This window comes from Arachis hypogaea, chromosome 11, assembly GCF_003086295.3.
Source record: "Arachis hypogaea cultivar Tifrunner chromosome 11, arahy.Tifrunner.gnm2.J5K5, whole genome shotgun sequence".
Classification (NCBI taxonomy): Eukaryota; Viridiplantae; Streptophyta; class Magnoliopsida; order Fabales; family Fabaceae; genus Arachis; species Arachis hypogaea.
Window position 1 is genome coordinate 32060375 of NC_092046.1, and position 17885 is coordinate 32078259.

Here is a 17885-nt window from a genome sequence, read left to right on the forward strand (position 1 = left end):
GAAGATGTTGAGATGGATGAGTGGTCATATGCGATTGGATAAAATAAGAAATGAAGATATAAGGGAGAGAGTTGGAGTAGCACCCATTGTGGAAAAGATGGTTGAATCGCGTCTCAGGTGGTTTGGACATGTGAGAAGAAGACCGATAGAACATCCAGTCAGGAGGGTGGATGAGATGGAAGATGGACAAAGGGCGAAAGGCAGAGGAAGACCTAAGAAGACCATCCATGAGGTGGTCAAACGAGATCTACATGTAAACGGTCTCTCTGTAGACATGATATATGACAGAGCACAATGGCGTCATTTGATTCATGTAGCTGACCCCACTTAGTGGGACAAGGCTTTGTTGTTGTTGTTGTTGTTGTTGATAATTCAATTCAATTATGGGTTTGGTTTGGTTCGGTTTGGTTTGAATTGATGCCTATTGCTCTAGCCCTTATGCCTACACATGTTTTCTTAGAAGTTGAGTTGTTTTGACCAAGTAATTGCATTCATATAGATAGTTGCATTTAGATAGGTTACAATTAGGTAGTTTACATTGAATAAATGTTGATACCCTTTTGCCTCTTTCTTGATTTTAGCATGAGGACATGCTTAGTTTAAGTGTGGGAGGTTTGATAAACCCCAATTTTGTGGTTTATCTTGTGCTTATTTTAGGGGATTTCATTACATTTTCCCACATTTATTCAATGAAATAGCATGGTTTTGTAATTCTCCCTTAATTTGTGCTTAAGTATAAAAATATGCTTTTTAGGCCCTTAAATTGATTATTTTAATTCACTTTAATTCCATTCGATACCTTGATGTGTTTGTTGAGTGATTTCAGGTTCATAAGGCAAGTATTGGATGGAAGAAATGAAGAGAAGATCATGCAAAGTGGAGAATTCATGAAGAAATGAGCAAAATGGAGAATTGAGGGCCATGCGCACGCGTCATAAAAAGAACTTGGAGCTCTAAACCAACAAACAATTCTCACATCATAGATTTTCTCTTGTAGAAAAGAATTTCTTTGTTGTAAGCATAGCTCCAAACCAACAAACAATTCTCACATCAAAAATTTGGTTGTCACAAGTAACAAACCCCAGATAAGAATTAACCGAAGTATTGAAATCTTGGGTCGTCTCACAAGGAGTTGCAATGAAGTGGTCAATTATTGGCTATGAAGGGAAAGGGGTTTGGTTTATAAAAGGGCAAGAAATTAAATGGGCAAGAAGAGTAAATCAAGAATTAATAAAGGCAAGGTAAAGAACTCTTGGCTAGACATAGGTAATTGAGATCACCATCCTTGTCTACAAAACATGTATTGACAATTATGAGGAACCAAGCCCATTAAGTCTACTTACAAAAGCCTTAAGTACGTAATATCTACTCCTAGGCTCGAAGTACGTCAAATGGCTTGATCAAAATCAATACATAAGTCCTAACCTACTACTAATTAACTTAGTAGTAGGCTAGAGTCAATGGTTATCAAATTGACCACTAAGAGTTCTCAAATCACCGATTCAATGAGACCCAATGACTCAAGATCACTCAATCCCCTTAATCTAAGCCAAGAGTAAGGAGAACTACTCAAAAACTAGAGGAAACATTCTATCAAACATCTAGTGTGCAATAAAAGTAAACATCACAAAATGCAAGAATTAACAAGATTCATAACCATCATGAGCAAGAAATATAAATCTACCAACTACCAATTGCAAGGAAAGCAAGATCACAACTCAAATCAACAATAAAAGAACATCAACATCAAATTTCATTAAAAGAGATCCAAATCCAACATGAGTGCATGAACATAAAAGAGGCATAAAAGTAAAATTAACATCACAAACCAAGAGAATGAAAGTGTAGAAGCAAGAATTCATAAAAGAAACAAGATGAAAACATGAAATTGGACCTAGATCTAAGAGAAATTAACCTAATCCTAACCTAATTCTAGAGAGAAGAGGGAGCTTCTCTCTCTAGAAAACTAACTAAAGACTCATCATGACTAACTAAGTGCTCCCCCCTTTACTCAATCTTCCATTCTGCATCAAATACCCTCAGAAACGAGTTGGAATTGGGCTTGGGCAGCTCAGTAATCGCCCCCATCGATTTCACTTTAAGTGGGTCATATGCGAACATCGACGCGTACGCGTGCTTGACGCGTGCGCGTCGCTGGCGAAAACTCTATTCGTGCTTACGCGTGCTTGACGCGTGCATGTGGCTTGTGAATCTTTAATGCACGCGTACGCGTGCATGACGCGTGCGCGTGGCCCTCAATTCTCCATTTTGTTCATTTCTTCATGAATTCTCCACTTTGCATAATTTTCTCTTCATTTCTTCCATCCAATACTTGCCTTATGAACCTGAAATCACTCAACAAACACATCAAGGCATCGAATGGAATTAAAGTGAATTAAAATCATCAATTTAAGGGCCTAAAAAGCATGTTTTACACTTAAGCACAAATTAAGGGAGAATTACAAAACCATGCTATTTCATTGAATAAATATGGGAAAAGGTGATGAAATCCTCTAAAATAAGCACAAGATAAACCACAAAATTGGGGTTTATCATTCCACAAACGTTGCGGTTTAGGGCGTGGAGATTTGATTTTGCGGCAGTTTACAAGAACCGCTAGCATAACCGCTGCAATTTTGGTCAGTGGATTTTAAAAAAATCTGCGGCGGTTTTAAAACCGCCGCAGATTTTGGTGGGGTTTTTTTAAAAAATGCGACAGTTTTGAACCGCCGCAATTTCATACATGAGCTTAAAAAGACTGACGGTTTTAAACTAGAATATGATTTTTACAAATTCTAGCTTTCATAACCTTAAAAGGAGACTACTCTATAATAATTACATAACCTTCATGAAAATAGTACATTCCAAACAAAGGTCCTAAAACTTGAATACACATTTTAAGAGGAAATATGAACATAAACCATTGAACTAGTATATTAAGAATCCTTTCTCTATTAGAACTTTGGGACAAAATCACATAAAGCTTGATGTTTAAAGATTCATACAGTGGTTATTTACCTTGAACCAATGCAAATTGGTAGTTCTAAATGTGCATTATTAGCATATAGAACTTCATACTTGTGCTTTAGTTAGCAAAGATATTCAACCTTACTCTCGCAGTAACTTCCAGATGCAGCTTTAATTCTGCGATATATTCTCCGGTTTCTCGTATCTTTTGAAGTTTGACAATTCTCTTGTCTACCTCCCTATGAAAATCATAAAAGATCACATGACAATTATTCATAAACACACTTGTTCCTTAATATTGGAAAGCTTCAAAGGAAGAAGAAAAGAATAGTCATTCACATTTAAAGCAGAATAAAATGTTACATAGGACTAGTTAATACTCCCAATTCTCAAAGAGAAAGACTTGTGTACATCAGACAGATAGTACCTTTGAAGTTGCGCCTTGATAATGTCAACAAGATCTTGAGCTGTAACACTGAATAACAAGCAAATTTAGAAGCATAATCCATATACAGCATAAATCAACAGCTCAAAATTGCACAGAACAAGTCTCACCTTCCAAAAATTAGTTTTCCTTTACCACCTTTCCACTTCACCTTGAAAGCCCCAATTGTTTCAAAAATTCGAGCAAGTTGTTGTGCCTCTTCTTTTACCTACAGAACTAGAAACTCAGATACTGAGGAATGCATACAATAATCATATAAGAGGGGAAAAACTATACTGATAATGAAGAAGTATCAAAGTAGTTGTAAACTTTCCTGCATTGAAGACAATAAGATATGAAAATGAAATGGATTTTCGGAATAAAAACTAACATGGAGTTAGAAGTTAAAAAGACAGCAGAGTTTTCGTAACACCTGGTTTATATGTAAAGCTTACTAGCAGAGGTTTGTTACCACCTACTCCTACTCACAAATTGAAACCTTCATTTCACATTAACAGAGGCACATTCTATCCAAGTAAGGATTGGAGGGGAAAAAAGATTACCCGTCTTTTCTCAGCCTCAATTCTTTCTTCCTTTAACTTCATTTTCCTAGACGATGCAAGCGAAATTCAGTTTAAATTGTGCAAACAACACATACATTATTGTTAACATTTTATATGGCAATGCATATTTTTGCATACAGAAGTAGCTAAGCTTAGCTAGCCCTGTATAAGAAAATAATTTAGACAAGATGGCCTATCAAAAAAATTGACTAGAAAATATGAAATCAAATATTTGTACAAGAAATTTGATTATTTTGTCATTGAAAAGATGTAAAAGAGATTTCAAGCTGAGAATGAAAATATGAGAAAGGACTACAAAATTTTATTTTGTATCCATGAAGGGTAGTTAAGAGCCTGAGTTTTATGAAAAAACACAAACAAGACTAATGATGGTGTTTTTGTGGAAAAGCGAATTTCCAAAACACCTAAAACTCACCGGCAAGTGTACCGGATCGTATCAAGTAGTAAAACTCACTTAGAGTGAGGTCGATCCCACAGGGATTGATGGATCAAGCAATTTTAGTGGGTGATTAGTTTAGTCAAGCTAACATGGAGTGAATTGTGTGAAATGTAGCCAACAAAAAGTAAATTGCAGAAATCTTAAAGATGCAGAAAGTAAAATTGCAAGTAACTTAAATAACAAGAAAGTAAAATAGCTGAAACTTAAATTGCAAGAAATATAAATTGGAAAAATCTTAAATGACAAGAAATGTAAATTGCATCAAATGTAAAGGGGATTGGGTGCTGGAAATTAAAGAGAGCAATGAAGTAGAATTAAGAACAATTGACAGAAAAGGAAAATGCAGGAAAGTAAACCAAGCTCACAGCAAACTCAATGTAAATTGGCAGAATGTAAATTTGCAGAGGAATAGAAATGTAGAAAAGTAAACCAGCAAGAAGACTTTGATCAATTCTCAAATCTCAAAGAGAAATTAACAATTTCAATGAAATAGTAAAAACAGAAGAGCAGCCAAGAGCATCAACTCAATTGCAAAATAAAATTGAAGATCTCAGGGAATCAAAGAGACTAGAAAACAAGTCTAGAAAGATGAAAGCAATGAAGAGAACTTTGAAAGTTTGCAGAAGAAGAACAAGAGAAGTTGCAGATAGAGAATGAAAACAGAATTCCTTCCAATCTCAATCCAAGATTCAAACAGAAATGAAAACTAAGAGAGAGAGCTCTCAAATCCTAATGCTCTCCAGTGGAGCCAGACTTCTAATCCTCTCTAATGGAGCTCCCCCCTAATGAGATGGAATTGATGTCTTTATATAGGCTTTACAAAGTGAAGATGAAAATGAAATTGAAATGAAAAACAAATTAAATGAAAATCCTAATTCTAGCTTGTTCTTGTGCCTTTGAGTGATAATGTGGGCTTTGCTTGCTTTGGATTTGAGGAGAAATGGGTTTGGTTGGCCTTGATTCAATTTGAAGAGGAATTGAATTTAAATGGAATTTTGGTTGAATTTTGGCCAAAAAATTGCTCCCGGGATGATGCTCTGCTCTTGTGGGGAGCGGAGCATTGGAGCCTTGTGTGGGGATCCTTGTTGCGTGCCAAGGCTTGGAGAGGCATCAGAATAGTGCTCCGCTCTTGTGGGGAGCGGAGCATTGTGGCTTGTGTGTGTCTTGTGCGCTTCAAGTCTCCTGGCCGTGTCATGATGCGCGCTCCTTGTTGTTTGAGTGAGGCTCCCACTTCGATTCCCAGTGAATGCATTTTAATCTATTTTTACTTGTTTTTGGTTCTTAAAGATGCATTTTACTCGTGCCTCAATTTTATGCCAAATATGGATTGCCATACATCATTTGAAAGCTCTGAATGTAACCTTTCCAATGCAACTGGAAGCACATCAATCGGACATTTGTAGCTCAAGTTATAGCCCTTTGAAGGAGGCATGGTCATGTTGTGAGTGCCCAGATTTTAACTTAGCGAAAATTTTGCTTCCAAGCTTATTTTTGCATCACGATAATGCTCTACTCTTGGCAAGAGCGGAGCATTGTATGCTGATTGCAAATTTTCCTTTAATTTGGTCATGGGCCACGCTTTTAAAAGTGTGGCCTAAGCCTCCAAAGTGTGCTCCAACTTCAAAGTGTGCCCCGAAGCTCTTTTTTTCTCCTTTTTAGCTTATTTTGTGCTTTTTGCTTCTTTTTCTTATTATTTCCTACAAAATTTATAAAATCAAAAAATCAAGAAAATATATCATTTAAGTACAAAAACATTCATTATTCAAGCACAAATCATCAATTTCTTGTATGAATAAGCATAGAAAAACATGACATGGTGACATGTCATCAACTAACCCAAAATATCAAATCCCCATGGACAAAGTAATGTTGTTATTTCCTGACCAAGTAATCTAGACAGATTAACAGGCCCGGGTAAACATTGTAAAATATTATCCTATTTCAAAGTCCACTATCATCTAATATCTAGTAACACATTAATTTAAGCAATCATGGTGGCAGAACAGGACAACTCTTACTAATATGTACTAGCGGCATAATGCTTTTCTATTGTTTTATTATTCTATGTCATATATTTTCTTTGATTTCTTATGAGTAATAAATATAGAAGTTTTTAAGATGGTATTTATTTTAGGAAGAAAATTGGGCATCATTCTCTTGTACATAAATTTGATGTGCATGAATTTCACAGACCTCATTCACTTGAACACAGTTGGTGATATGTTTGGCTCTACTAGCAAACTGAAGAGTCCCTCTTGTTTCTTCAATATGAATCTATATAGAATGGAAAAAAATATTGCAATTAACATAATATACTAATGACTGAAATTCAAAAGGAGTATAATAAAATCCAAAACCATTTTAATGTAAGATAAACATATAGGTTTAAGGTATACCATTCTAAATATTGTATGTGATCTGCTACTTCTAGCATTCATATTTGTTCATATATAAGTTAGAAACATGCCATTGAAGCCATCGAGCACAACATGAATTATATCCTTCGTGAGCAGCTCGTAGAAGCCATTGGTGCTAGTTTCATCGAACACGTAATATACAAGTAGCGTAGAAACATGAAAAAAGGTAACAAAAATAAAATTCAAATTGCAAAAAACTCAAAGCAACGTGAACAAGTAGAGGAAGAAGAAGAAGAAATAGAATATACTGAAAGCATAAAAAGAGTTAGAGAACGGTGTGCCATGAATCATGTGAAGCGAAACACGATTCTCTTCGATCTTCCAAAAGCTCCATTAGAGGAGTCTTCGGAAACTGGAGGGTGAAGACGAACGACGACACAGATCTTTTCCATTTTTCCTGCTTCCGCTTCAATCTGAATTTTGTTTTATCTCTTTTTTATTTTTTCTTTTTCTTCTAGGTTTTCAACCGAATGCAAACAAACCCGAATCACAAGACAAAAATCAGTAACAACAAATAGAAAATGGACAAAAAAATTGCAATAACAGAAATTGACACTGAGATATTGCACGAACAGAGGGCTAGGTTGGAGCACAATCGATGTTTCTGGACCAAGAATAGGGATTGAAATAGAATAGTAATTGAATCAGGATAAATTCGAACAAAAGGCAAAAGATAAAGGGATGAAATTGGAGCAAAATTAGTAGAACAACAAGCAAATAAATTAAATTAGGACAAAGGAATGAAATTAGAACAACATGACAAGGGGAAAAATGAACCAGTGAGAAGGGAGAGGGTGATCGAGTAGCGCACAACAGGGCAAGGGGGAAAGATGACGAGGACAACGACGACAACACCAGGACGGATGGGCAGCCACGCGACTCCACGACGACACGGATGTGCACGGTGATAAATCACTATTTTATGGTATATTTTGGATTGAATTGAGTGGATTTTGTTAATTATTCTCCCACTTATGCATATAAATTGCATGTTTTTAAGTTTCCTTCCTAATTTTGTTCTATGATTGAAAACATGCTTCTTTGGCCTTAAAATTGCTAATTTGTAATCTTCTCTTATTACCATTCGATGCCGTGATATGTGTGTTAAGTGTTTTCAGATTTTATAGGGCAGGAATGGCTTAGAGGATGGAAAGAAAGCATACAAAAGTGGAAGGAATACAAGAAATTGAAGTTTTGAAAAGCTGGTGTCCACGCGCATGCATGGATGACGTGTACACGTGACCAAGCCACAACCAAATGATGCGCACGCGTGGCTGACACCTAAGAGTGGCCAGTGCAGAGTCCCAGCGACGTGTACGCGTGACAAGCGTCACGTGCCTCAGTTACGAGAAAATGCTGGGGGCGATTTCTGGGCTGCTTTTGGCCTAGTTTCAAGCCCGAAAATGAGGATTAGAAGCTGCAGAGTGGAAGAAATCGGGGGATCAATCATTCACTTTTCATTCATTCACAATTTTAGGTTTTAGATGTAGGTTTCTAGAGAGAGAGGCTCTCTCCTTTCTCTAGGTTTAGGGTCTCTTCTTTCAATTTCTCCTTAGGTTTAGGCTTCAGTCTTATTTTAATTTACTTTTCTTCTTCTAACATTTCAGTTATCTACTTCTCTTATTGACTCCTTTATCTTGCTAATTTAGTTTATGAGTTCATTTGTTACTCTCAATTTTTATTAATGCAATTTATGTTTCATGTTTCTTATTGTTCAATTGCTTTGTTATTGTTATTTCTTTGATTTGGTTAGTCTTAGGATTTCCTATGTCTTGTCAATTTTCTATGTTTTTATTTTATACCTTCCAAGTGTTTGATAAAATGCTTGGGTGGATTTTAATTTAGATTTTTATGTTCTTGACTTGGATTGATTAATTAGAGACTCTTGAGTTATCAAAATTCTTTTGTTGATTGGTGATTGAAAGTTGCTAGTTGGCTTGAGCCTCACTAAATCTAGTCTTTGATTAGGACTTGTGAACTTAAGTCGATTTTGCTCGCTTGACTTTCCTTCATTTATTAGAGGATCAGTAAGTGAAAGCAATTTACATTTATCATCACAATTGACGATGATAATAAGGATAGAACTTCTAATTCTCTTTCCTTGCTAAGAGCTTTCTTAGTTATTAGTTTATTTTCTTGCCATTTTACTTTCTTGTTTCTTATTACAAAACCCAAAAATATGATTTTCCATAGCCAATACTACACTTTCCTGCAATTCCTTTGAGAGACGACCTGAGGTTTAAATACTTCGGTTAATTTTATTGGATTTGCTTAAGTGACAACAATTTAAACGTTAACCGAGGATAATTTGTTGGTTTAGAACTATACTTGCAACGTGACATTTTTGTGAAATTCTTTACCGACAATTTTTCTCCATCACACGGCGGAGGGAAGAACAATGGTTTCGCGCCCTTCCAGTTTCCGTTCGCACGCGGGAGCTAAACGGCAGAGGAGCATATCAGTGACGGGGAAGGACGTAGTAGCTGGAGGGGAGCTACACAGTGGCAAGGATTCGAGAGTGTGATTCGCGCCTTTGCTTCCTTTGGGTTCGCACGAAAACGATAAGACCATCTCTCCAATGTTGAAGGCGAGGGTTTTTATTCAGATCGATAAAATGTTATTTGTTGTTGTTGGAATACCAAACCAGCGCTATTTTGATTGATTTATAATGGAGCTTAAAAATGCTAATGGAACCGCTTGTATCCCACCAATTCACAGGGGTTCAGGAAATGGCCGGCAATTTTCTGCCAGAATTTTCCGTGCGTGTTATAGTGAACCTGAGATACTATGAATGTTGGAATTTTAGAATTTCTTAACTTGAATACTATTTATTTTAAATTATTAAGAATGGAAGCATACTTGAATTCATGATCAATATCTTGACTTATTATTTTTTATTCTAATGTGTGGTTCTTTGATCTTTGTCAACCAAAATCTACTGAATTCTTAATTTAAGTTAAAAAGAATTTTAAAATAATTTTTAATATGTTGGAGACGAAAATCCTAAAAATGTATCTATATTTGATTATTGGTTCTTATTAAATCCTAAAAGCTCAAATAAAAATAGAATAGTATTGGTTTTATTTTTACTAAACTCAAACTAACAAATAATTTTGACTTATTCTTTTTCTTTTTAAGAGTCAGTTTGGATTGACTTTTGAAAAAATTATTTATTTTTTATTTTTTTAAAAAATATCTTTTTTTAACAGATAAAAATTATTTTACATTTAAATAGATTTTTTTTAAAAATTTTAAGTATTAAAAACGTCTTTTACTTTTACTTTCTTTAAAAGCAAGGTATTGCTAACTTTTAGAAAAACTAAATAATTTATTTTTGAGTAAAGGACATTTTCGTCCCTGACCTTTTTTTTCACGGACATTTTCGTCCTCAAGCAATGAAAAATACATTAAAGTCCTTGACCCCTGAAAAACGTGGACATTTATTTCCTTCCGTTGAATTCAGCCGTTTGCACTGGACGGAAAAGGCTGAGCTGGCAGAGGTGGCGCTGAGGTGGCAGATAACGGAGGCCAGGTGGCATGGAACATTTCGTAACAGGACATATAAATCCCTGGAGATGGAGCATTTCGTAATAGGACGTATAAGTCCCTCGAGACGAAAACGACGCCGTTTCGTCTCCTCCCCCATCTGCTCTTTTCTTCTTCCTTCGTCCCTTTTCCCTTCCATTCTTCTTCCTCAGCCCCTGCCTCCATCACCGCCACATAGCCACGCCTCCGTCAACCACCATCAACACCGGCGACCTCCTCCTTCCTCTCTTTTTGCGTCTTCTTCCCTTTCGCACTCCCTTACTCCCATTAGTCTCACTCTCCTCACCCTCCTTTCACCCACCATTCATCCGCGACAACCTTCTCGGCGACCCACTATCGTCGCGCCGCCGCCTCTCTGCAAAAATTAGTCTCAAATCTCGAGGGGTTAGGGTTTTCCTCCGCACCAACAATAATGAATAGTATCGGATCGGGATCCTCGAACCTCTGCATAAATGACACTCTCACTGACGACGAGCTTCGTTCGATCCTGGCGATGGTTTCACATGCTTGCTCGAATTGGACCTTGCCCAGTCCGTTTCGCGGTCGTTCTATCCCAACGTCACCGATTCCGACCTCGACGTCATCGCCAATGGTTTCACATGCTTGAGGATCCTCAATTTGCATAATTGTAAAGGTGAACTCTTTTTCCCTTTTGTTTGTTTTGCGAAAAAACCGTTGAAATTGACCTTTGGGATGTTGCTTTTCTTCTGATGGGGAGTGAAAATTTCAATGAGATTCACATGGAATGTTTTTGACTTTTCCCCTTCATAGATCAAGGAGAAGGACACTGCGTGGTTTGTCAAGTTCTGCGTTCCCTGGTGCAAGCATTGGTAATTGATTCATTCATTCTCTTAACTGCTTTTATATTGTTGAGCTAAGAGTGATTTCTAAGCTGTAAAATGATTATGCTTATTATTACAGTAAGAACTTGGGGACATTGTGGGATGATTTGGGAAAAGCAATTGAAGGAACTGATGAAATAGAGATTGGGGAAGTGGATTGCGGTGATCATCAAAGGAGCTTTGTGGCATATGCTTATAATGTAGTGTCGCATGTTTCTTAAAATCTCATGCTATGTTTGAGTCTACTCTGCACTCTGCTTCTACATTTATGAGTTCAATGATTGATATATTTTGTTCTTGTAAAATTCTGAATTGCATTTGACAGTTAATTGAGTATCAACACTGTCAAGACACAAGTGCGTGAATAGAGAAAAATATTTTTGGATGATCTTGGATTATTGGATATAATTTATGTGTGATTCTTTACTGCTTTATCTAATTATCTAAGCAGCCATGAATGAAGAAAGGTATTCTTTAACTCAATGAAAAACATCATGGCTTTTTTCACCATCAATTATTAACTGATTTATCCACTTAATTATTTATTTGTTTTACTTGCTGGATGCATGTATTATCTATTCCCCATTGCACTCTCACCCCATGTGTTAACCAACGTTTGAGGGAGCATTAATAGATCGAATTTTAAGTTTACATGTTTTTTGAGTTGCCAGGTTCAATGGATATTGATTCATTGAAGAACTTTGTTTTGGAAGAAGCTGATAAGGCAGCAACAAATGCACAAGCACAACAACTAGATAGTGATAGAGAACTATAACTACTTTTTGAGGTATATCTTTTGCTTCAGCTTTATTTTTATATTCTCTGTCTGGACCCTCCAGTGTTATCCCTCGACACATGGAATATTTTTTGACAAATTGACCTTTGGTGAAGGCTGGCAAGAGAGAGAGACTAATGGGAGTAAGGGAGTGAGAAAGAGAAGAAGACGCGAAAAGAGAAGAAGGAGGAGGTCGCCGGCGTTGATGGTGGCTGATGGAGGCGCGGCTGTGCAGCGGTGATGGAGGCAGGAGCTGAGGAAGAAGAATGGAAGGGAAAAGGGACGAAGGAAGAAGAAAAGGGCAGATGGGGGAGGAGACGAAACGGCGTCATTTTTGTCCCCAGGGACTTATACGTCTTGTTACGAAATGCTCTGTCTCTAGGGACTTATACGTCCTGTTACGAAATGCTCCATGCCACCTGGCCTCCGTTACGTGCCACCTCAGCGCCACCTCTGCCACCTCAGCTTTTTTCGTCCAGTGCAAACGGCTGAATTCAACGGAAGGACATAAATGTCCACGTTTTTCAAGGGTCAGGGATTTTAATGTATTTTCTATTGCTTGAGGACGAAAATGTTTGCGAAAAAAGTCAAGGACGAAAATATCCTTTACTCTTTATTTTTTTAATAAAAATACTTTTTTTAAAAGACGTATTTGGTTTTAAATTAAATAAAAATATTTTATTTAAAAAAATATTTTTTTACTAAAAATACCTATCCAAACTAGTACTAAATTAATAATAAAATTATTTTGTATAAGTTATAATATAAATAGTTAATATGGTTATACTTATTTTTATATATATGTATTAACTCACAAAATAAACTAAGAAAATAAAATTTCCTAACATACGAAGCCAACAGTCAAGGTATTGACGTAGTATGTAGCCAGCGTGGCAGCGGTAGTGGGTATGTAACTGGATATGAAGAAGATGATACATGGAATGAAGATATTGTGCGTGTGGCTGTGCCCTAAAGCAGTAAAGTGAGTAAATCTAATCCCTCTCTTACTCTCTCAATTGGATTGGTCTATTTTACCTGAGCTATAGACTTGGCTAATTTTTTTAAGGTGTAATTACTCTTTTGGTCCCTATAGTTTTGTGAAATTTTTAATTAGATTCTTATATTTCTTTTCTTTTTAATTGGGTCCTACACAATTTTTTTTTTCAATTAAGTCTATTTTGATAGTAATTGACTTAATTGTATAAAAATTCAATTAAAAAAAATAGTGCAGAGACTCAAATAAAAAAAAGTGTAGGGACTCAATTAAAAAAAAATTGGTGTAAAAACTCAATTAAAAGGAAAAAAAGTATAAGGACCTAATTAAAAATTTTACGAAACTATAAAGACCAACAGAATAATTAAATCTTTTTTAATATTAATTAAATACGTGTAATATGTTGTTATTAAAAGTTTGAAATTTTTTATATAATATTATTTTTTTAAAATTGATATTAATCAAATCAGATAGGATGATCCTATTTGTTTAAAGAGAAAAAATAGAGAAAAGGACAAATCGATTCCTAACTTTTTTGTTCGCGGATATTTAAGTCCCAAAAGATTTAAAAATATATTTAAGTCCTTGACCTTTTCAAAATATGGACATATCAATCCTTGAGTCTAATTTGTTTAATTTTAAAATCTCTCTCATGTATGCATCCGTATCAACCAGGTCAGTACAAAAGGTCCTACTTGTTTCTTTCTTTGTTTTCTTTTTTTAACTTTAATTAAGGTGCTTCTTTTAAAATGGAAAACATATGCCAATCAAACCATCAAAAATTGATTTTGAAAATTTATAATCAATTTTAAATTTTGTATCAATTCATTTTTTCTTTAATTTGTTAAAAATGGAACTGGAATCCATACTAACATTAGCATTAATTCTATTCAATACCGCTTACTAGAAAAAGTAACAAAAAAAAAATTAAAGTCAGAAGTTTGATAAAATAAAAAATTAATTAGCATTAAATTTATCATTCTTATCGTGGGAAGTTTTATTATCTTAATTCAAAATACATATGTTAGTCTACCAATCTTACTTTAAAACACATTTTAGTTAAGTCACACATATGTCTTACATATCTAATTTTATCTAAATAAAAAATAAAAATACTTATTTAAACACGATTTATTTTTTAAAATACGATACATTATTCTTAAATTAAATTTAGAAATAGTATGTACTATTAATTATTAAATAAAAATTATATAATATTTTTATATAATTAAAAAAAAGGTTAAAAATATTTTTTTAAAAAATATGAAAATTAAAACTATAATATTTTTTGTTTAATATATATAGTATGCCCTATATATCTAACAAAAATCTAAAATTAACATATTATATGTTGGGTATATCTAAAACGAGCACAACCATTATGTGCTTATTGAATGCGCTACATTTATATGGACCATTAGATTTGATTAGATGAAAATCAAAGGTTAATATGAAAGAAGAGCATTGATGGACTCTAATAAATACAGAATATCTTAGTACATAAATAAATACTTTAAATGATAATACTTTAATACACAATACTTTAAATGGTAACAGAATCTTTTATTCTTAAATAATTAAATATAAAACATAAATACAAAAATATGAGTATTCTTTATTTAATAAGATTAATTATTATACAAAAATTTTTTATGATATTAAAAAATCATATTAAAATAAAATTTTAAACTGTAACATAAAAATATAAAATAATTAAAATTTTATTTTATATTACTTGACAAATAATTAGATTATTATATTCAAAATTTATTAATTAACTAATTTTGTTAAAAATATTATTATATAAAATAATTTTTTATCAAAATATTTTAAAAATATAATTTATTTAAAATATTATATATAATACATAAAAATATTAACCCTTTTTATTTTTTTTAATTTTTTTTAGAAAAACGGAATGAAAATAATATAATTCTAAATACATGTCTATTACATTATATATTTACTTATATTAGTAAGACCTAAACTAATCAAACTTACATAATTAAAAATATAAAATATATAAATATAAAAAATAAATATTTTTTATTTATTAAAATTAACATTTAAAGTTTCATATATATAATATTTAAAATTATATATTTATAATAAGATCATTTTTTATTTTTATTATTTTCAAGTATTTTTTTATTGTTTTAGTTAAATTTTTTATTCTCTATTTCGACCAAATGTATATATATATAGGTAAATTCTACCCAACACTCTCTAAAACAACATGTAAATTAGCTTCTATGACATGACACATTTTAATTAGATGTTTAATTTTAATTTGAGTTAATTTAACTCAATGAGAGTAAATATCTTAACTAAAGTAGGACCATTTTATAATTAAATATTTTTTTTAAGATGGATAATTATATAATTTTTGTAAATATTAAAAAGTAAATTTATATTCTTTTACCAAATCATTATTACTTAAATTCGTTCCACCCTTCTATTGAAAAACACATTTTCTGTTGACTGAAGTATATTTCCTCCCTTCCACTATTCCTTCATAACCCAAGCACGTTGAAGGAACATACACTGTAACTCGAAGCAGGACGGAGAGTAAAGATATAAGTATCCTTTGAATATCTAATGCAACGGATCTTATGTACGATCCAATGATCCATAACCATTCCAAAGAACGGCTTTGATCTAATTGATATAGTCCAATTTAAATTCTAATAGACGGATGGATCAAATGCATATCTAATTCAAGCATCACTTTAATATATGTAATAATTATCTATCATAACCCTAAATCATAGATTAATGTATCCTGATAATCAAGAATTTATATGTGACACGAAATTATGTGAACTAAAGAGTAAAAGACAACTACAAAATAGCAGCATGACCAAATACATTCTCTTCAACTAATCGCAGATCCACTACAAATTGAAATCAATACAAAAAAGCAATCAGAGAGAGAAACAACGAGGTTGCAGAGAGCAAAGATTTAGCTTTTAGTATTTTATCAAATTATACATTTATTCTTTTAAATAATTTTTTAATTAGAAAATAGTTTAATCATAGTTAACATAACAACCAATTAGAAAGTGACATATCATATAGGATAATTTACATGTTAAAATATAAAGAATAGAGTAGAATTTACCATATATATATATATATATATATATATATATATATATATATATATATATATATATATATATATATATATATATATATATATATATATATATATATATATATATATGAAAAATTAGTATACAAATGTCATAATATTTCTAAAATACTTTTATTTTTTTTTATATTTATATGTTTTATATTTTTAATTACGTAAGCTTGATTACTTTAGGTCTTACTAATATAAGTAAATATATAATATATGATATGCATGTTTTTAAAATTATATTATTTATTCCTTTTTAAAAAAAATAAAAAGGTTAATATTTTCATGTATTATATATAATATTTTAAATAAATTATATTTTTAAAATATTTTGATGAAAAATTATATTATATAATAATATCTTTAATAAAATTAGTTAGTTAATAAATTTTAAATATAATAATCTAATTATTTGTCAAGTAATATAAAATAAAATTTTAATTATTTTATATTTTTATGTTATAGTTTAAAATTTTATTTTACTATGATTTTTTAATATCATAAAAATTTCTTACATAATAATTAATCTTATTGAATAAAGAAGACTCATATTTTTGTATTTATATGTTTTATATTTAATTATTTAAAAATAAAAGATTCTGTTAGTATTTAAAGTATTAAATTACTATTTTTAATTATTTAAAAATAAAAGATTCTCTATTTAAATCATATTTTAATATAATTTTTTAATATCATAAAAATATTTAATTATAAAATGGTCCTACTTTTGTTAAGATGTTAACTCTCATTGAGTTAAATTAACTCAAATTAAAATTAAACATCTAATTAAAATGTGTCACGTCGTAGAGACTAATTTACATGTTATTTTAGAGAGGGTTGGATAGAATTTACCTATATATATAAATTTGGTCGAGTTAGAGAATAAAAAATTTAACTAAAACAATAAAAAAATACTTAAAAATAATAAAAATAAAAAATGATCTTATTATAAATATATAATTTTAAATATTATATATATGAAACTTTAAATGTTAATTTTAATAAATAAAAAATATTTATTTTTTATATTTATATATTTTATATTTTTAATTATGTAAGTTTGATTAGTTTAGGTCTTACTAATATAAGTAAATATATAATGTAATAGGCATGTATTTAGAATTATATTATTTTTATTCCGTTTTCTTAAAAAAAATTGAAAAAAATAAAAAAGATTAATATTTTCATGTATTATATATAATATTTTAAATAAATTATATTTTCAAAATATTTTGATGAAAAATTATTTTATATAATAATATCTTTAACAAAATTAGTTAATTAATAAATTTTAAATATAATAATCTAATTATTTGTTAAGTAATATAAAATAAAATTTTAATTATTTTATATTTTTATGTTACAGTTTAAAATTTTATTTTAATATAATTTTTTAATATCATAAAAAATTTTTGCATAATAATTAATCTTATTGAATAAAGAATACTCATATTTTTGTATTTATGTTTTATATTTAATTATTTAAGAATAAAAGATTCTCTTACCATTTACCATTTAAAGTATTATGTATTAAAGTATTGTCATTTAAAGTATTTATTTATGTATTAAGATATTCTGTATTTATTAGAGTCCATCAATACTCTTCTTTTATATTAGCCTTTGATTTTCAACTAATCAAATCTAATAGTCGATATAAATGTGGCGCATTCAATAAGCATATAATGGTTGTGCTCGTTTTAGACATACCTTTATGGGAAAGTATAGGTTACCAACATATTATCTGTCAACTTCTGT

The 17885-nt window shown here is 31.4% G+C and overlaps 1 protein-coding gene across 1 annotated transcript; it reads right to left on the reverse strand.

The window, feature by feature from the left end:
- Window positions 1-3085: 3085 nt before the first annotated feature.
- Window positions 3086-3996, reverse strand: LOC112723845 (large ribosomal subunit protein bL9c-like). The gene is made up of 4 exons (XM_025775237.1): window positions 3955-3996; window positions 3523-3620; window positions 3395-3442; window positions 3086-3206 (listed from the first exon to the last, which is right to left on the reverse strand). Exons 1-4 carry the CDS (start codon window positions 3994-3996, stop codon window positions 3086-3088), a joined length of 309 nt encoding a protein of 102 aa, XP_025631022.1.
- Between the last annotated feature and the right edge of the window lie 13889 nt (window positions 3997-17885).

Coding starts and splice junctions, on each gene's coding strand:
- LOC112723845 (XM_025775237.1), bottom strand. CDS start 3,996: ATGAAGTTAAAGGAAGAAAGAATTGAGGCTGAGAAAAGACGG. Junction 3,443..3,522: donor GGAAAACTAATTTTTGGAAG/GTGAGACTTGTT, acceptor CTTGTTATTCAG/TGTTACAGCTCAAGATCTTG. Junction 3,207..3,394: donor ATCAAGGCGCAACTTCAAAG/GTACTATCTGTC, acceptor TGATTTTCATAG/GGAGGTAGACAAGAGAATTG.